The sequence below is a fragment of the Pteropus medius genome, unplaced genomic scaffold (genome assembly GCF_902729225.1).
Source record: "Pteropus medius unplaced genomic scaffold, Ma_sr-lr_union100, whole genome shotgun sequence".
Classification (NCBI taxonomy): domain Eukaryota; kingdom Metazoa; phylum Chordata; class Mammalia; order Chiroptera; family Pteropodidae; genus Pteropus; species Pteropus medius.
In genome coordinates, this window is record NW_024352784.1 from 6,014,851 (window position 1) to 6,035,899 (window position 21,049).

The 21,049-nt window shown below is 34.6% G+C and overlaps 1 protein-coding gene across 3 annotated transcripts in view; it reads right to left on the reverse strand.

Moving 5' to 3' along the window:
- The window catches only part of THAP12 (THAP domain containing 12), a 22,114-nt gene continuing 1,065 nt past the window's right edge, over positions 1–21,049 (reverse strand). Inside the window, exons 2-6 of one of the 3 annotated variants that reach the window (XM_039848108.1) lie at positions 17,772–17,828; positions 11,756–11,876; positions 7,983–8,090; positions 4,346–4,382; positions 1–2,848 (exon numbers count right to left, since the gene is read on the reverse strand). In XM_039848108.1, coding sequence (XP_039704042.1) covers positions 915–2,848; positions 4,346–4,382; positions 7,983–8,090; positions 11,756–11,770 — 2,094 coding nt within the window. In that variant the 5' untranslated portion in view covers positions 11,771–11,876; positions 17,772–17,828 and the 3' untranslated portion in view covers positions 1–914. The remainder of the gene's footprint in view (positions 2,849–4,345; positions 4,383–7,982; positions 8,091–11,755; positions 11,877–17,771; positions 17,829–21,049) is intronic. The other 2 variants (XM_039848106.1, XM_039848107.1) reach the window with 2 other exon arrangements.

Genomic DNA, 21,049 nt, shown 5'->3' on the forward strand with positions numbered 1-21,049 from the left:
TTGAAATAAACTATACAAATTGATTTTATTCACCAAAAATAACAGTAATATTTTCTGTATCATTCCTAGATAAACCACAAAACACAGTTTTGTAGGTTTTCCAGGTTTTACATACAATTCAAGACGAGGCAGTAGATATAGTCATGGAAAAGAACAGAATAAAACAGACAAATCAGTTGTCAGTATCCATGGCCTCTGATCCTGTCTTGACCATGAAACAGAAGTGATCAACATATACCTGCTAAAAAGCTTATGAAGATATAGGCTCAACAAAGGAATGTAAACAGCAAAAACCAGATGTGGAACAATAACGACAGGCTCTTCCATTCAAACTTTAACTGTAACTTGTTCCTTTAAGATTGCTAAACAAAATCTACAATGAAATCCTTGTTTGGCAAGCTCACATTTCTTTCACTGTCTGGTAATTCCCTTAACTGTCCATTACAGATTTTTAACAGTATCCTTAAAACTCCTACCATTCAAAGGTTAGTCGTGAGCTTCATTATAACATTTTATAAAATTTATTCCTTCCTTCTCACACCTCCTCGAAATTTATTTTTTCAAAGAACTGATAACTCAATACCTGACAACTAGATGCAGAGTGATAATAAATGTTATGTCTAAAATGACTTAACTAAAACAATTCCAAAGTGCCATTAGCAGAGATCACAGAGAACTGTAACATGGCACTTTCAATGCTATCTTCTGGAAGAACAGTTAAGTCTCTAAAGCATGAGAATTCAAACATGGGCCATTTAAACAGGCAGATTATCAATGGATAATGTACTCGATGGGAGGCCTCAAGGTCAAGATAGTCAATGATTAAATGACCTACATACACCTTACAGCTTTTCTATAAGATGTTTTCAAATTTCTTACAAATATTTTTCAAATATCAAATACAACAAAGCCTCTCAGGTATTCTGGATGGTTTCTGAATTATCTATAGGAAGCTCTGACTTATTTGTATAGAGTTTGATATATGTGTCCACCATTAAATCCAGATCATGTTTTATATCAAAATTTATGTTAAGCAAAGCTAAGTTACTTGACCTTTGGTCTGTCAAAGTGTTCCTCAGGTATGCTTTGAGACGCTTTCGCCCATTTTCATAGCGTTCATTCTCAACCTTCATCACAGGAAGAATACACAGGACCTTCAGCAATGCATAAACGTTAGGAAAAAACTTGATGTCTGGCAGGTGGAGGGCTTCATAAATGGTAGATGGAAGCTCTATATCTTTCCCTCTGTGTTTCCACTTGATTCTCCAACAATGCAGCTCAGCTGAGAGTGTGTCAGGATTGGGTAAGTCACTTCTGTACATGTCAGCATGGTGCTCCTCTGATGTATTGAATTTCAGCTGTCCCATGACAGAAGGTACCAGAGATAAGCATTTAAGAGCTTTGAGGTGCTGTTCTGAGAATATATCTTTCAGTTCCTGAATAATGTGTTCCACTGTTGGAACACTTAGAGCTTCTTTATAGTAACTCTCAGAGGTCAGCTGAGATTCCAGGTTACCTTGCTGAGCTCTGCGGAATTTCCCGGGGAGCTTCATCTGAATATCAAGTTTGGTTGCCAAATTGGTGGCTTCCTCAAACCAAAATTCATGATAAACTTCAATATTTTCCATCACTTCATTTAGTGAATGCAGTACTGCAGTCAAGCTACTGGCTGCAAAGAAGACATCAGAAGTTTGTCCCTGGAGATTTTTCCCAAAGGCTCTTGTAAAAGATAGAACATTTTTAAGAACAACAATGGTAACGATGAAATCAAAATCTGTTACTGCACTACAGAGTATAAATGCTCGGCCAGCTATACAGTTATTCCACCTAATATTTGTGTCACTATTTATACCATCTAAACATAAAACAAGTGCTTGTAGGAGGTCCACTAAAATTTCAAAAGCGTCATGCCTGCCTGTCCACTGAGAATGGCAAATTTCCTTTAGTTCTTTACCCTTTTCTTCATTGTTTTGAAAGAGTATAGAAATTACATTGTCAAGCTCTAAGAGCAGTTGTGGTGATCGATGGAAAAAAGAACAAACTTCTTCAATTGTTCCTAATGCAATAGACACTCCCATAACAGGCACAGATTTTGCCAACCACATATTTAAGGCACAGGAAGAGCAGAGTGTGTAGACAGCTTGGGGATATTTCTCTAAAAGTCTAGAAGCAACAACTTTCATTTTGGAAGAAAATCCACTGGACACAATGTAAGCCTGGCCACGACAATACTCCATGTTTAATCCCCACTTTTCAGTTATTGTAGTGTGAAATTTCATAGCCAAAATTTCGGCATCAGCTTCATAAGGCAGGAAGCCCACAAATTCCTCTCTCAGGTTATGAGATTCGTCAACAAACCTCACCAACACAGGCAGGTGCTCTTCCCCTGCGATGTCCACTACGTCATCAGTGATAATGGAAAAGAAGTGAGAGTCTCTCACTTCCCTGAGGGTTTCTTCCCGAATGCAGCTTTCACAGATTTCTAGCATCTGTTTCTGCTGTGTTTTTGAACAGAATAATGTGTTGACTGCTGTTGTTTCAAAGCGCTTTCTCAGAACCTCTTCACCAGAATTTATCCGGCACTCCAGCAGAGCTTGAAAGTTATCAGGAGTAAAAAGACCTTCCGGGATTTCGTCAGCTTCATGTCCATCCAGAGGTATGTTTTGTTTTCCCATAAGAATCAAAATTTCAAATAAAGATTTTAAGTATTCTTTGTTTTCCTTCTCCTCAAGAGTTAAAGGTAAAATGTCTTCATCCTGTTCTTCACCCACTTCTTCTGCACTGGGGTTCTGAGCACTGCTGTTGTTTATTTCTTTATGTTTTTGTTCCTGTTCAGAAGTTTCATCAACTGGAAAACAAAGAATTAATTTTATAAATAGGCTCATGAGGAACCATACAAACAAAAAATTTTACATTCTTGGTTAAATATTTAAAATCTACAAACTCATTCATTCAACAATCACATGGTACCTATTGGGCCATAGACTAGGATAGAGATTAAAATAAGACATGCTCTGGTGAGGAAGACAAACACTGTAAACATGTATTTTAATTCTACACGTAAATGCTGTTATAACAAAGAAACTATTTCTTATAAACTTAACAAGGCAAATTACACATATAAAGTAATAACAGACAGAAAAAGGAAGAGAACTGTGCTGACATTCTTTATGTATCACACTACTCCCTCTACAGGCAGGTGGTATAAACCCATTTGACTACTGACAGTAAATAATTGCCCAGTCAGACAATTAGAAGGATTGAGGTAAAATTCAAACTCTAGCTTGTCTGGCTCCAAGGTCCATGTTGATGTTGTTAATATCAAACCATGAATATGTACTTCTACATGGGAGATGAGACAATTATTTAAATCAATATAATATAAAGTATATTCATGCAATTTTTGAATATTAGAAATCTTTTGCTTAATTTCTTCACATTTGGATGGGAAAACTAAAGCCCTGAAGTTAAGTGTCCTACTCACAGACATACACACGACCCTGCAAGTCCTGGCCCCTGTGGTCACCTCTGGATTCATTTTCTAACCATCATGGGTTATTAGAAGCTCCGACAACAAAATCAGTGTAGTTCCCCAAAATCTGGCACCCTATATCAAGCTACTCTACTTTTGCATTTAACACTCTTCTCTACTTTCTTTGCCTGAGAGTCTATGTCTCTTCATCTATAAAAGGAAAAAATAATAGTACTTACTTCAGGGCTATTGTGAGAATTAAATGAATTAATATGAGTAAGGCACTTAGAATAATGTCTCGGCACACAGTAAGCACCCAATAAAAACTTATGTTAATAATAACAATAGTAGAAGGAGGAGACAGAGAAGTGACAGTAATAACTGACAAGAACAAAAGTAACTTCTAGTCCTTATCCTCTGGTGACACAGCTCAGGCATCAGTACCTGGAGAAAAGGCTATTGTGATTCCTATTCTCTACAAGGCTAAGTGTCCCCACAGCATTTATTACTTAAACATTTACCTAGAACTTATTATGCACCACACATTGAGCAGACAGAGATTCTGCTTCGGTCCTTACTGGTGCCTTTCCTTCCCTACACTGGGACACTCTGTGTGCCTGTCACCCCTAGCACACTGAGAGTACCTCGTGGGGAAAAGGCAAAGTGTATGGTATAGTGGCACTAAATAAAGACAGACTGAACTAAGGCTTTATTTTAGTCTCACAGATAATTCCAGACCACAGGACAATGCCTATCACACTCTTACATCATTCTCACAGCAAGTTTGGACATAAAACATATTTATTTGTCCTTACCAGATCAAGGCCTTTTTAAAAAGCATTCAGAAGTTGAGTCATTAACACTATCACTTACTTTTTTTCTGTTTCAGTGTCCTGATTTCATCTTCACTCTAAATGACAGGAAAAAAAGAAACATTTTTAAGAAAACTAAATTCTAGTTCAAAGTAAAAAGCATATCTGGAGTCAAATTTAATTCTCTTAAGAGCATATTCTTTATAAGGAATACATTCTTCAGACAAATGATAAGAAAACCAGAAGAATAATTTGCTAATGACTCCAAGCTTATAAAATACTAGGAGGGAAAGAATACATTATTTAACTCACTTTATACCTAAATCATCATAACTCTGGGTTATAAGTGTTTAGTGGTAATAAAATGCATGAAAGTATACCATGGCATTTGGGATCAAATCAAAGGAGACACAAATCCTATCTTCCACCCCAACCTAAGCCAGGGGGACACCAGGTTAAGAGGGAGTTGCTAGATTCCAGAACCTAACACAAAATCTATGAGAAATCCCTGGAAAGCAGAAAGTAACACAATGCTAGTATGGCAAAGAAATGACACACAGTATAGAGCACCAAGGGTTAGACAGAGGAAGAACTTTCCCATTGTATCCTTTTCTCTCCCTCCAATCCACTACAATGCTTAGATCACAACCCGCTCTATTACTATACTGGGGCAGCTGTACTAGTGATAGCTGGAGACAGCATGATACCTACTGGACAGCATGGGACATGACGCTGATAACAAGAAACTATCAGCAGGCTAGCCAACCTGAAACATTCCTTCCTTATCCACTGGGCTGCAGAGTTACAAGGATGGCAGGTCTGGGAGAGTGTGCATGCTGTATGGTATTTGAGGTTCCTCGAGGGGCAGAGTACAGAGAAATGATAGCTAGAATAGGAAATGTTTGAGCTCCTCACCCCTGGTATAAATTACTAAGAAGAAAGCTGATGCAGAGGACTCTTGTGTAGTATCAACGTTCATTTATGAGAAGTCTCAGAAAAACAAATAAATAAGTAGAGAAGAAATGCATGAAGAAATGAAAACTGAGGCTTTCTCATAACTTAAAAATTTAAGTCTGAATAAGAAAAACCTCACATTTAGTTATAGTTGAGCCAAATTTAAAATGTCAAACATAAAAAAAAAAACAAAAACTAGGTTTTGAGGGAGAAAAAGCAGGTCACCTAAAAATGAACAAGAATTAGGCTGGCATCGGACTTCAATAGCAATAATGGACACAAAAAAAACCTAGACAAATCAACAACACATAGACTATATGCATCCTCCATGAATCACTTAATAACGTTTGAAATAAAAAATACAAAATGGTTTAAAAAATGAAACCATATCTGAAAACTGAAAACAAAAAAAATTCTATGGAAAAGAAATAGGGGAAATTACAAAATACTCACAGCTGAATAATGAAACTACTACTAAATGTCTAGAATCGTGAGATATAGGTAAAATATGCTTAGAGACACTTATAGCTTTAGATACACATAAATACGAACTAAATACTCAAGAAGCTAGAAAAAGTGCCAAAAAGTAAGTCCCTCAACTCAAGAAAAAAACAATAAAATATCTCACATGTATAGCAATCACTGATAAACTAATCATTATTCTTTGAAAAGACCATTAAAATCATTCTAGGAGAAGAGAAAGGCAAGCATTCCAAAATCCTAAATTTTCACAAACTTTTTGTAAACATATAAAACACAAGAAGAAAAAATCAGTAAATTGAAATGGCAATCAAAATATTCCCTCACCCACCCCAAGCACTCTGATGGTTTTACCAAGTTCAATGTAACTTTCAAGAGCAGAAAGTACCTACCTTATACAAGTTTTTCTAAAAAAATTGAGAAAAAAAAAGGAAAGCTATCTAACTCAAAATTTTATGAGGCTAACAGAACCTTGATACCATAACTGGAAAAAAGGAGTGCACGAAAAGAAATTTATAGACCAACACTTACTTATAAATGCAAAATCCTAAATAAATTATTGACCAAATCCAAGAGTATAAAAAAAAACCAGAGATATACTGTAATCAATTAGGATTCATCACAGGAATGTAAAGATGGTTTAACATCAGAAAATCCATCATTGTTATTCACATTTAAGAATGAAAAGACTGTGAACATTCCTACTCATTAGGTGCAATGAAAGCATTTGGTTAGTTCAACAAATTATGACAAAGGCTCTGAATATGAGTACTAGAAGGTAATGAAGGGAATCTTGGCTTGACAAAAACTATCTTAATACCAACAGCAAATATCATACTTAATGAACAAGGCAAATGTCCCAGTTGCGACCTTATTAGGACTATTCAACACAGTAATAGGGATCTTGACTAGACAATAAAACAGGCAACAGAAAAAAATTAAAATTATAAGAACTGAAAGAAGAGATAAATTTGTCCTTATTTGTAGATAATATAATCAACTAGATAGAAAACCTGCTGGACTATTAGGATTAATTGAAAAAGGGTCTTTGAAATTGCTGGAAACAATCTCATCCAGAACATATAATCTATACCAATAAAAACTATATATATTTAAAAGTAATCTAAGGAAGAATTGTACACATTCTCTTTTAGAGAACTGTAATAAAATCCCTGAAATTTGTTCACATTTTGAATTTCTGGACTCCTAAAAGTACTTTGATAGCCTTTTCAAAGAAGCAGTATTTAGTTTTGTCAATGATTATTGATATTTGATAGCCATTTTATTGGGTTTTTTTTTCCTTCTATTTTTGGCTGGTACCACAGTTTTGAAAAAGAAGAGCTAAGAAATCACCCTATTTGAGAGAAAGACATATTATAAATTCATGGTAATAAAAAAGGTATGGTACAGCTGTGAACAAATACTCCAACAGAACAGAACAGAGCTCCCAGAAACAGCCATATATATCTATATATATATATATATAAACTCAGTATATGACAGAGGTGGCATGTTATACCACTGGAGAAAAGGATGGATTAATAGACCATGTCGGGAAAACTGGTTCTCTATAAAAAGAAAAAATCAGATCTCTACTGGACACCACACATACAAAAGAATGGGAATGGTAATAATGAAAGAAAGAAAAATGAACAAAATAAGGGCCTTGCTAGTGGCAATGATATGAGACAGCCATGGACTGAAGCATCTGAGTAATTTCATTTTGTTCACCTAAAGTCAGCACAAAGCAGGTGGGTTTCAATCTTTAGAACTAAAAGATATCACAGGATTATAAAAACATGCATAAATGATGCCATATACAAAGATTTAAAAGCTTCTTCTAAACCCCGTCAGTACTTAATGGCAATAGAATCCTTATCTTTAGGTAAAACTATCAATTTGTGCTGAATTCTGGAAAAGTGCCTCAGCTCTACTTTCCTTAATACAAAAGAAAAGATAGTGTTTGGTTTTTTATTTTTCCCAGGAAGCGAACGAGCTAGCAGCCTATAATTACTAGCACACTTTGGCCCAAGTCAATGACTATCAACTGGCTAAAGTCGAGGGACATTTTCCAATTAAATACTAAAACAAACTAATCACTTTACATCCAGCTACTTCAATAATCACCATAGTGTTCATTTCTGGTACTGCTACCTTTAGAATAGAGTGTAACTTGGTTCAATTTTAACATGAATGCATCTATATTTGATTTCATGGTATTATGGGGAAGGTGGGGTGGGAAAGCTGAAAGCACATTGACATACCAATTCTTTTATTCGTTTTCTGTGTCTACTATGCGGATTATTCAAATGACTGGTAAGATCAAATATTGTTGGTATTGCATTATCGCGAAGAACTGTCCTATAAGGACTCTGAAAAAGAAAAATGTGTTAATTCAGAGACAGTCCTTAAGAATGCATTACACATAAATAAATTTCTATCGTAATGATTTCCCCAGTACTCTTTCAACTCCAGCTCTAAAGTGTGGAGAGATCTGAAGAATTGATGATGTCAGTTCAGATCAGCTTACTATTTCTAACTCTTTTTGCATTTGCCCTTTTGATAACTTACTATTTTAAATTGAGAAACTGAACTGATAACATGCATAAGAAATAAAATGTATTTGCATTTTGCATATGTATTTTTAATTCAGCCTCTCAGCTATTTGATCTATTCTGCCCTTCCATAAGCCCAGCAAATCTACAACAGGCACAAAAGTTTCTCAAATAACTTATCTTCTTGTATGTTCTATAATTATTCTTCCCTTACCTGATGTTCAGTCCACTTTTGCTACTATTACTGAGAAGCATTAAGGCACAGTGAAGTAATATTGGACTGGGACCCAGGAGACCTAGAAACTACGTCAAACTCAACTAGTGACCCACTATAAGACCCTGGCCAAATACTTTCTCTTTCTGGACCTCAGTTTCCTCTTGTGAGTAAAATTCAGGTATTGAACTAGATCAACATTTCCGCAAAATGAAATTATTCACGTACTAATGATCGTAATGCTTGCCACTTCAGTTATACCATCTTTACTTTTACACAATCTACTCACTTTTTTAGTTACCACTGCCTTACGCAATTAAAACTATAAAATGATGGTTTGATGGGCTAGTTATATTTTTAACACATATTATAAAACTTCTAAAATAAAAATTGATTCATGTGCCACCTGAAATCACTCATACCACAAGTAATATACATAATCACACTTTTGTAAATCCTGAACTAGGTATTTCTAAATCCCCTTCTAATTCTAATGTTCTTATCATTGAAGGATGACCAGACTCTATTCTAATTCCTGTTAACACAATCCAACCTGGCTAAAAGCTGGATGAATACTTAGATGGTGACAGTCTTCCATAGCCAGCCCAGAGGAGATCAGGTAGGGACAGGTAAAGTAACAGATGAATAACTGCTACTACATTCCCCCAGCTAATCCAAAGAAACAGTGCCTTTAATTTCTTCCAGAATTTGTACTGAGGAAGACAAAACACTTTATTTTCAAGAGTTTTTCTGGGAGCAGTGATTGTTTCAAAGCTGACTATTAACACATGATCAAAGTATATGCCAAACAAAATATCAACTTCTATATTTTTCTACCTAGGGAAGGAAGGTTAGGAAGGTATCAAGGAAAAATACAGTTTACCCATGAACAACAAATTGAGCTACGCAGGTACACTTATATGCGGATTTTTTTTTCCAATAAATACTGTACATGTATTTACTCTTCCTCATGATTTTCTTGATAAAATTTTTTCTCTAGCTTATTTTATTGTAAGAAACAGTATATAATACACATAACATACAAATATGTATAATTGATTATTTATGTTTATGTCATTGGCAAGGATTTCAGTCAAAAGACTGTTTAGTAGTTAAGTTTTGGAGGAGTCGAAGTTATATGCAGACTTTCTGTGCCCCTAACAGTGTGGTTAAAGGGACAACTCTATGTAAACTAAAGGTAACACACTACCTTAGTTTTTATCCAGAGAGTTGTTGAACACATTTGGGAAGAACTTCTATTCAGATTCAGTATTTTCTAGTTCAATCTCATGCCTCATAGAAAACACATAGAAAAACCTATTTCTTTATGACATCCAGCTTCTAATGCTGAGCCAATTATCCTGAGTCTACTAGGGAGTTTGATTCAAGGATTGATTAGGGAGGGACACAATCACTGAATGGAGCAAAGACTACAGAATACTCAAAGCATCTAATTTTTTCCACTTAGCAAACATTTCAAAAAGCAAACATACACACATATACAGTCAACTCTTGATATTCTACTTATTATTAAATAAGGAGAGGCAGGATAAAACATTCTAATAAATTTTAAAAATTCAAATCAAGTTAATGTGCTATAAAGCAAAAATATTACAGACCAGAAAACAATCTATGAATGAAAAACATGAGTTTTAATTATTTAATTTTAAATATTTAATTATAAATACACATGCCAAAAAGGGCTATATTCATCTCATGTGTATAATTTTAACTCAGTATCAAGACTTAATTTTTAACTGCTGAATTAAGGTTTGAGCATAAAGCGATGATCTTACTTTAGCATTAAAGCTAATATCTGGCTTTGGTTGAACTAGCCACAATGCTTACTGATGTGATCTTAAATGCCAAACTAATGAAGCCAAAATTCTGAATATAGATATCAGGTAATTCAGTTTTCAATAGCAATATCATCTAAATGTGTAGAAAAAAACATTTTTCTCACATTTGTGTTAATTTACTGATGACAAGAATTGTGGAAATGTAAAAAGCAGAAATAGCTCATCTTTCTGTTCTATGCTCTAAACAAGAATATGTGAGTGAATTATATTTTAAACTTCTCACATTAATCTCGTTGGCATTATCTAATTAAGAACCATATTTACTACTAAAATAAAAATGCATTTGGCTTGTATATTTAAAATAATAATGGGATATTTTTATTTAATGTCAAAAACATAAAAGTAGTTTGCCTTTTAACATGTGAACTCTCTTATTTTGGTTGATCATTATCACCCTTTTAACATAAGCAAGGGAAAATTATCCCTTATTCGTGATTATACTGTTGAACCGGAACTGGCTCACCTCCCAATGACTTCACAAGTATCTGCTTCAATTAATTTTGAGAAATAAAATAACCCAATCATTCTTTAGTTTTCTGATGCCTCTGCAAAATGTATCTGAAAAAAATATCAAAATAAATTGCTGCGTAATAATATATAGTGTACCTTCAAATCAAGTTTATATCTATCCCAGTATCGGGGATGATATTAGTTATATAGCTAAACAAGAATGTTATTTGTTTAACGAAACTGTCCTTCCTAATTAGTTTTTAGTCTTTTAAGTCTGCTCCATTTCAATCAAATCTGCCCTATTTGTGCCTTTTATGAAACATAGCAATAATATAATCACAGAGGGTTAAGTCTTAGACCTCAGGAATTAACTAATGTCCTCATTAGAAACTGGGGCCCAAGAGGGAAAGTGTCTTGGTCAAATTCACACAGTTAACAATAGAGAGATCCAGGTCTTAACATGAAATTGCAAATTACTAATGGAAATTTTTTACATTAATTTTATGATTTGCTTCCTGTTGTATTTAGCACACAAAAATTTAGGGCTGGTTCTAACAGTACAGAAACAAAAACATGAAAACAAAAAGCTCCATTCCTTGAAGATTTCACTCATAAAAAACTTCTAGAGAAGCTGCTCCAAAAAAAAAAAGAAAAAAAAAAATGCCAACTTTACCTTAAATATAAATTTTTATAATAATCTAAAATTTTCTGAAGGCTACATAAGAAGTTTTAAAATGGCTATCTCTGGTGAATAGAAATGGGGCATCAGAAACAGGGGTATAAGAAAAACAAGTTTTTAAGAACAAAACAGATACTATTCAGATCCAAATTTATCTGCATCTTAAAAAAAAAGTCGAGTACAAGGATACCCTCCAACATTAATAGATTTACATCTCCAACCAGATAGTGAGTGAGAGAGAGAGAAAGAAAACAAAAAACCAAGCCCTCCTATTACTTACAGTTCTACAGATCATAGAGGTCTCAAAGTGTTTGGCACATAATCGATAATGTTTATTTAGTTGATCAGGTGTTTTATCTTCTAAGTCTGCTCTCCTACAATTTTCCACCCACTTCTGGCATCTATAAATAAAACCAAAATACAATTAAGGAATATGAGCTCAACATTTAAATTTCAGCATTCAGTTTCAAAGCAAGTACATATTATGGACCATGGATTCCTGCTACCCTCTACCCATGGAACATAACATAATTTAGTGAAGCTGATTAATAACAAAATGAGAGCTGGAAGAAACTTTAGATATCATTTAGTACATTCGATTACAGAAAAGATTAAGAACTTGCTCAGACTCATGTACAACATTAGCAGCAAAACTAGAACTTTCAATTCCCAGGACTCTGCATCAGAGAGGACTCAATCACCAACAGTTCAAGTAAAAAGTTGCACAACCACAAAGCCAACAGTCTAATATTCCCTAAGGATTTCAACTTAAACAAGTATATAAAACAACACTGTCACTGTAGAAAATTAGTAAGTACATATTCTATAAATAGTTTCTTATAGAAGCATGACGGTCTTATTATGAATAAGATTTATTATTTACAATATGTACAGACTAGATTGCAAGCTGTATGAATGCAGGGACTGTGTCCACACAATCTAGTACACAGGTGGTGAAAATAGTGAACAAGACAATGTCCATGACCTCTTGCTACTTAAATATCTGCAGAAAAACAAATAATAATAATAATGGTGATGATGATGATAATGATGCTGCTGTTTACCAAGCACTTATTATGAGTCAGACACTGTTCTAAATCCTTTCTGAAGGGGGTGCTATTATTATCCTTTATGTGCAGATGAAGAAATAAAGGCATAGAAATGTTAATTTGATAGAGGTTAATAGATCTTTCATTCCTCGAGTTTCTAAAAATAAAAGTTCTGCAAGAAGTGTCACATATTTGAAAACATTCATTTTATAATTACATCATAGTACATTTTCTTAACATTACACTTCACCCCTCCACACACATGCACTCTAACACTAAATAAATTCCTTCTACACTCAACATGTAAAACCACAGTGAAATGTTGATTTTTCTAACCTCAACTGAAACCACAAGTAAATTGTGCAATATGATTTACAAGCATTTCACGTTTCAACATCCAAATATTCAGTATAAAAACTGTCTCACTATAAAATAATTTGCCATACTGATACAGTTAAGTTTGTTTTTTAATTCTGAAATCTCTGGAGACCTTCCACACAGAATAGTCCTGTATGTATTATCTCTGAACTAGGCTGAAACAGCTTTCTGATACCAAGAGCATTCAGATTCTATCAAGAACAGATCGGGCAGAGAGCTCAATTAATGATACTTATGTCTTCCAGATCAAATACCTAGAAATAAATCTAGTGCAAGACCTCTAATAGAAAACAAATTTTTAAATACCTTAAATAGAGGGATATATAAGTTCATGGATTGGTACACTGAATTCTAAAGATATCAATTCTCCCTAAATTGATTTACTGAATCAATACAATCAGAATCTCAAGTTCTTTTGTGCATATCTGTGTGTGTGTGTGTGTATGTGTGTGTGTGTGTGTGTGTGTGTGTGAGAGAGAGAGAGAGAGATAGAAATGACAACATTCTAAAACTTTTTATACGGAAATTCAAAGGACCAAGAATAGTCGAAACGATCTTGAAAAACAGTTGAAATACTTATATTACCAGATATTAATATTTATTATAAAGCTTATTATGATGACAGTGTGGTATTGGCACAGGATAAAACAACAGAACAAAATGGAGAGCTATAGATACTTAAAAGGTATCACTGCACAGCAGTGATGGAATTTTTTTTTCAGTAATGCTGAGTCGGTTGGCTATCCATGTGAAAAAAAGAATCTTGACCCCTACTTTCACACCATATACACAAAAATAAATTCCAATGAAATATAGATCTAAATACGAAAAGTAAAACAATAAAGCTTCTAGAAGGTAACACGAGAGGCTATCTTCTTTATCTTGGAATAGACAAAGATCTCTTAAGGCGACAGAGAGCACAAACTCAAGGAAAAGATCAATTAATTAGGCTACTTTAAAACTAATAACTTCTTCATTAAAAGAAGCCATTAAAGAGTGAAATGGCAACCCACAAAATGGAAGAAGGTATCTGCAATATATATCCAACAATGGACTCATATCCAAACTATATATGAAAAACTCTTACAAAGAAATCAGACAACTCAATATAAAAATGGGCAAGTGACTTGAACAGGCAATTTGCAACAAAATTTATCCAGATGGCCAAAACACATGCAAAAAAAAATTATCATAAAAAAGCATTCTGAAAAAAGCTCAATCTCATTAGTCATTAGGGAAATAAATATCAATTAAAACCATAACAAAATATTACTACATACACAGAAGAATGACTACAATGTAAAAGCGGTAATACCAAATGTTGAAAGGTGAAACAACTTTGTCTATCTATAGTAGAAAGGATAAACTGTGGTATCCTATTATATACGGAATACTTTTTGGCAATGGGAATGAATGGACTTAGCTAGATCTCACAAACAATGTTGAGTAAAATAAGCCAAGTGGACATACTATGTTACTCTTTTTACATTAAGTTCAAGGATAGGCGAAACTCATCTATGGTGCCTGTGCATAAAGAGTTAACAGAGCAGGTCTGAGATTGCTATCCTTAGAAAGGTTTGTTTGTAACACTGGCCTTTTGGCTGGTGTCTGGGAACTTGGCTAGTAAATAGTTTCCTACGCTGATATAAAACTTTCACTAAGTAATCAGGTGGCTCACTGTGCCGAGACTCTTTGTACAAACAATCTGATTTATACTGAACACCTGCCTTCCTTCTGGGAGTCTGGAATTTTAGGATATACTAGGTAAGAGTGCCTGTGACCAGACTCCAATAAAAACTTCAGGAACTGAGTCTCTAATGGGCTCTTCTGGGTAGAAGCATGGCACATATGTTGCTATATTTTCATTGCTGGGAAAAAGTGGGCTCTGTATGATGCCCCCATGAGAGGGAGAGAACATATGAAAGCCTATGTATGCATGCCTCCATACTCCATCTCTGTCTTTTTCCCCTTATGATCTGATGTGTGTTCTTACTACATTGCTGTAATAAATCTCAGCTGGTAGTACAACTACATGCCTAGTCCCATGAGTCCTAGTTAATCTCTGAATACGTGGGTGGCCTTGGAAACCTCCAACACAGTGGTGATAGTCAGAGTAGTGGATACATTTGGAAAGGGGTAACAAGTATGAGTGGACACAAAGGAGACTTCTGAGGTGCTGGTAATGTTCTGTATCTTGAACATTAGTGGGATATGTTCATTTTGTAAAAATTCATCAAGTTCTAGACTACCATTTTTGCACTTTTCTCTAGGTATTCATATATCAAAAATCAGCTTCCCCTTACTCTTATCCTTTACAATAATCAACTAATCTAATGTGTGTGAAGTCAGACAGTGGCCACCACTGGGAAGAGGGAGTTTGGGATGTTAGTAATATACACATATATTTTTTAATCTGGGAAAAAGTCTCATGGACATGTCATATGAAAATCCAAAAAGCCATATACTTACAAGTTGTGGTCTTCTATATATACAATTTATAGCAATAAAGTTATAAAAATTATATATGTCCATGTTTTTACATACATATATTTATGTACATGTATGTGTGTATATATACTTATTAAGCATATACTTACGTGCTATATGTGTATGTGTGTATATATACACATAATTATCTCTCCACTTTTTTAAAACAATGTTCCCCCTTTCCTAGCTCTCTCTCCGTCACTGTTGTGCTTTGTACTCCAGGCTCTGTAGCTTTTTCCCTTAGCAGAGTAAAATGACTCCCCAAATTCATCTACTTCAAAACTGGCCTTCTGCCATTCTCTGACCCCTTCTACTTGCTGAAAGAGTAAATGTTTTAAAAAGCCAATTTGAGGATAATTTATCCTGCTTATGATCTTTTGTGTTTATTACCCTTAGGATAAAGAACCAACTCCTCACGTCTTAGAAGATCCTGCACAATCTAGACCTTGCTTACCTTTCCACCTTATGTCGCACCACCCATCTACTTTCTCTGACCCCAGACATGCCTGACTTATGTTTCATGAATGCACCGTGATCAATTCTATCCTAGGGCTGTTCTCTATACTGTTTATTCAGCCTAGTACCCTCTTCTTGTTGCTTTTTTTCAATTCTTTGCACAGGAAAGCCTATGCAAAGATTAGCCCTCAAACTGTAGCTCGAATGTCATTTCTTGAGGGAAATTTTTCCTGATCCAACTATGTATACGTATTTGTGTATGAGTATGTATTCACACACACTCAGGTAGGTAAGGCTCTTGTCCACCTCTCTATATATGGTCTCTCAACATCCTATATTTATCCTGCCATATTATTACTATCAGCATAAACATGTTCTAGTATCTCCCATCTAAAAACTTCCTTAACCCTGACCATCTACATAGCAAAACTAGTTAGTCCATTTCCACTGTATCCACTTCCTTATTTTAATCTCTCCTTAATCAATTCCAATGAGACTTCTGCTTTATCCTTTTCCACTGAAACTGCTCAAGATTACTAAAACTTCCATCCTGCAAATCCAATGGTCACTTTCTATATTCCTCTTAATCAATCCTTTCATACTATTCAACCAAAACTGACTACTCTTTTTTAAGTTTTGTTTTTAATTTTTTTCCTTCAATGATCTCCTACTAATATGCATTTCCAAAAACAGATTCTAATGAACACTAGTCAAAAAATTGTTCCATTAAAAAAAAGATTTAATGGTCAAATAAGTTTGGGTAATATTACCTATTTTATCCTACTCTTAGAGTTTCAGATATTCCTGGAGGACCTTGCAAAAATTAGCTAACCACTCTGTGTGTGCTTTGGTCATCTGAAAGCAGGGACTACCTCAAAATCTACTGCAAGTATTATATAAAATAATATATATAAAACATACAGAACAGTGCCTGGCACATAGAATATGAAATATCCTATAAGAAATATTATTATTATTACAACTCACAGCATTATTTGAATTAAGGAGATGATATAAAAGTACAATTATATTTTACAGAAGGGATTCTCAAACTTCATAGCCTCAGGATCCCTCTACAGTCTTAAAATTACGGAGGACCTTAAGAGCTTACAAATATGTGGGTTTTCTCGATCAATACAGAAATTAAAACACTTTTTTCAATATTTGTTAATTCTAAAAATAGCAATTCCATTATAGGTTAACATAGATAACATTTTAATGAAAAATAATTATATTTCCCCAAACAAAAAACGTTTAGTGAAATGTTCAGTTAGTACAGTGAAAAAAAAGGCATTGTTTCCCATCTGCCCAAATCTCTTTAGTGTCTAGCTTAATAGAAGATAGCTAGATTCTCACATCTGCTTTTATATTTAATCTGCTGCTAAATGTGTTAGTTGAAATATATGAAGAAAATGTGGCCTCACACTGATACGCAGTTTAAAAAGGTTATTAAAATATTCCTCCTTTCCCATATAATTGGGGATATTCTTTGATACTAAAGCAAAACTCCACAAGTGGTGATTTTTTAAAGATTAGTTGAAATGTGTGAAACCAGACCAATGTGCCTTATCGCACTCTGACGGTTACATTAAAGTCTATTGGTCTATCTTGTACTTTGAATAGAGCTTTTACCTATGCATGTCTTTGTAAAACCATGAATGGTAATGCATTTCATTATACAATATATTTTAAAAGTCACATTTATAATATCACCACTGATTTCATCAGAAAAGTCTAAGTATTAGAGAACTGTCAAAATCAGGGTAGTATATATAAACTTTCCAAAATTTTAATTTTTGCTTGAGTATCAGTTGTTTTCCTCTAAGTAGCAGGCTTATTTCATTTATTACTGAGAAAACGTCTACTAAACACACCTGCATCTGAATAATACTTATAAAATTTTAGAAAATACAATACACAACTTACCAGAGCAATGATGTTATTTTACGTTATGTAGCCCCTGAAAAACTCCACTGTATCCTCCTGAGAGAATGAGCATGAAAAAGGCAAATAATGTCAGAGTGCCATTATAAAAAGTTTTTACCTTGTGGATTCTTTGAAAGGGTCTTGCAGACCTCATGAGTGCCTGGAAAACTACTGCTTTACATTTTACAAAGTGGAATAAATCAAATTTCAATTACTTTTGATTAAATTACTAAAAAGATCTTGGAGGACCTCACCACGTACTAACTGCTTGAGGAAGAGGATTCAAATGCTCAACTCACTCTAATAGGAGCAATTTATTAGGTCAACTTGTACTTTCTCACCTGGTCTGGGGATGAGCCACTGTAAACTGCCCCCAGGTTTCCTGCCAAGCTTTGGCAACAGTCAAGCCACTCTGGAGCAATCCAAGTTTAAACAGTTTTGGGGTTTTTTTACTTTAATTTTAGGTAATCTATGGCCTCCCTACCACAGCCCTAAGGTGAGTTTATTCTATTATTTTATATTAAAAGGAAGGAAGTAAGGAAGAAAAGAGAGAGGAAGAAAGGAAGAGCATATTATAGTGCCACTTTTTCAAAGGCAAGAAGCGCTATTATGGTATGAAATTCTACAGTGCCCTTTATCAATTATACTCTTGAATTGTAAATTACTCCTAAGTAGCTGTTTCTAACAATGTACATGGAAAATGTACTATTTAATAGCATTAAATGTATTTATCTTTATTGTTAGTAAAAAATGTTAGTTAACTTTTGAAAAGATAAGTTAGCAATGTGACCTTCTGTCAGCCTTCCCTACAACCCATTTTCAGAAAAAGCTAGTTCTAACTAATAGCCCTTACAATACTGTTATTAATTCAATAAACACCTCTGGAAACTACTTTTTTATAATTAACTCTAGGCGTGGTGGGGAAAAAAACTGTCAAACACAGTAGAATTTGAAATCCTATAGTATAAGATTTGGTTTGGATAAAAAGTTAAGACCTTGAAGACATTATGTTACACAAAATAAGCCAGATATAAAAGGACATTCCGTTTATATGAAATACCTAGAACAAATTCATGGGAAGAGTTACTGCTTAATGGTTACAGAGTTTTTGCTTAGGGTAATGAAAAAGCTTTGGAAATACATAGTGATGATGGCTGCATAACAATGTGAATGTAATTAATGCCGCTAATTTATACATTTAAAGATGATAAAAATGGCTAATTTATGTTACATATATTTTACCAAAATTAAAAATAATAATAATGTAATACGCTGAAAATCACTGAATTATATACTTTAAATTGGTGAACTGTATGGTATGTAAATTATATCTCAATAAGATGTTTTAAAAAGTTAAGAAAAGTTCACAATTTGGTCTTAAAAGAGTCAAAGCGCTTTTACATAGAAAAGAGTGCAGATTTGCTCAGTGTGACCATGGGGGCAAAATTAGGACCTCCAAGGCATAAATTAGAGAGAGGCATATTTCCACCCAAAACAAGGAAGAAATAACAGCCAAAGCTGTCCAGAATCCTCAAGTGTCCTCCCACAAAGCAGAGAATCATCATCACTGGAAATTTTTTAGCAAAGCCCTACCTGTCAAGAATGCAAGAGGTCCCTAAAGGGTTCATAAATACCTTGAGAGTGGAATGTGAAATTGTATCTGTCTCTTCTCAAGTAAGAGTTCTTATGTTAGAGTCTCATAGGGAACAGTGACCAAAAAAAAAGTTAAAAGGCCACTACTATTGAGAGAACTCCAGCATTTCAAGGGACATTGCACTAGATCTAAAAACTTCCAAACCTGAGACTTTAAGCCCTACAGGTCAGACCTTCCACTAAAGAGTGTAATAAAAACAGCATTCACTACATATGGACACAAATGTGTGGTCCAGAACTGACTAATGGTGCCCTCATTAGGCAAGGAAATATACTCCCAAGAATGGCCTTGGGCTAAATTATGTGTAAAATGAAGATAATGCTTACTGAGGTAAGATCCAGTCAGATTAAGATGCTCCCCTTCTCTGCTCCTATAGAACTCAAGAGCTATTTCTCACTCTCCTGAGTTAGTTCCTCCCTTATCTCCCTGAATTTTAAATACCAGGAATGTCCCAGTGCTCACTCCGCAGACTAACTCTCCCTTATTTACCTGGTACCATGGCTTTAAATACCTTCTATAAACTGAGAACATCCGTATTTACAATTTCCAGTCTGGAATTCTCTAAATGCCAGACTTGTATATCTTTAATGGTTTTACCTCATAAATATTTAGGTCACTGTTCTAAATATGGGCCATTTTGCACTCATTTCTGGATAGCGTATGAAAGCATCTATCTATTCTTGAACGTCTATCAGGTGTCTCAAACTAAATCTTTAATATTCCTCCAGCAAATCTGCTCCTCCCAGTCTTCCACAGCTAAGTAAAAGTTCAGATTAAAAATCGTTTAGAGTCATTCTTGACTTCTCTTTTTCTCTTACAACCTCCATCTAAACCATTAAAACTTATCTCCTCCTCTTCTATTTCCTGAATTATTACAATTGCCTTTAACTGGTCTTCCTGCTCTTACCTTTACTTCCCTACAATCTATTTAACAAGAGGCCAGCAGTTCTATTTCAAGTATGTCTCTCTGCTCTAAATCCTTAAATGACTTCCTATCTCATTTAGAATAAATGCCCAAAGTGCTTTTCATGGCCTACAATGTCCTATACAATCTACCCCTAACCCACCCCCTACACACATGCTTTTCCAGTCTAATCTTTTCTCTCTCTCTCCTTTCTTAAACCAGCTCTAGCGGTCCACAGACCTCTGGCTGTACCTCTAACAAGCCTTTACATTTACTGTTTCTAAAGACTGGAATGCTCTTCCCCTAGCTATCTCGAAGTCTGGCCTCCTCACCTACCTTTGGTCTTTGTGCAAATTCACCTTAGTGAGGCCTTCTCTGATTATGTGTTTAAAATAACAATTGTGTCTCCCAGCCACTATTTTCCTACCCCCACAACATGTGCTTCTTCTATATAGTATTTAGCACCATCTGACACACTGTATATTTACTTGTCTATTTTCTCCCACTAAAATGTAAACTACATGAAAGCAGGGACTCGATTGTTCATCTGTACACTCCCGGTGCTCAAAATAATGCCTACCTAGCACATAGTAGGCCTGCAATAAATATCTGTGGATCTATTAAGTAGCATGTTATAATCGCTCATTTACATCTGCCTCTTTAATAGACTGTGAGCTTTCTGCAGGCAGCAACACTGCCTCATTCACCTTTGAATTTCCA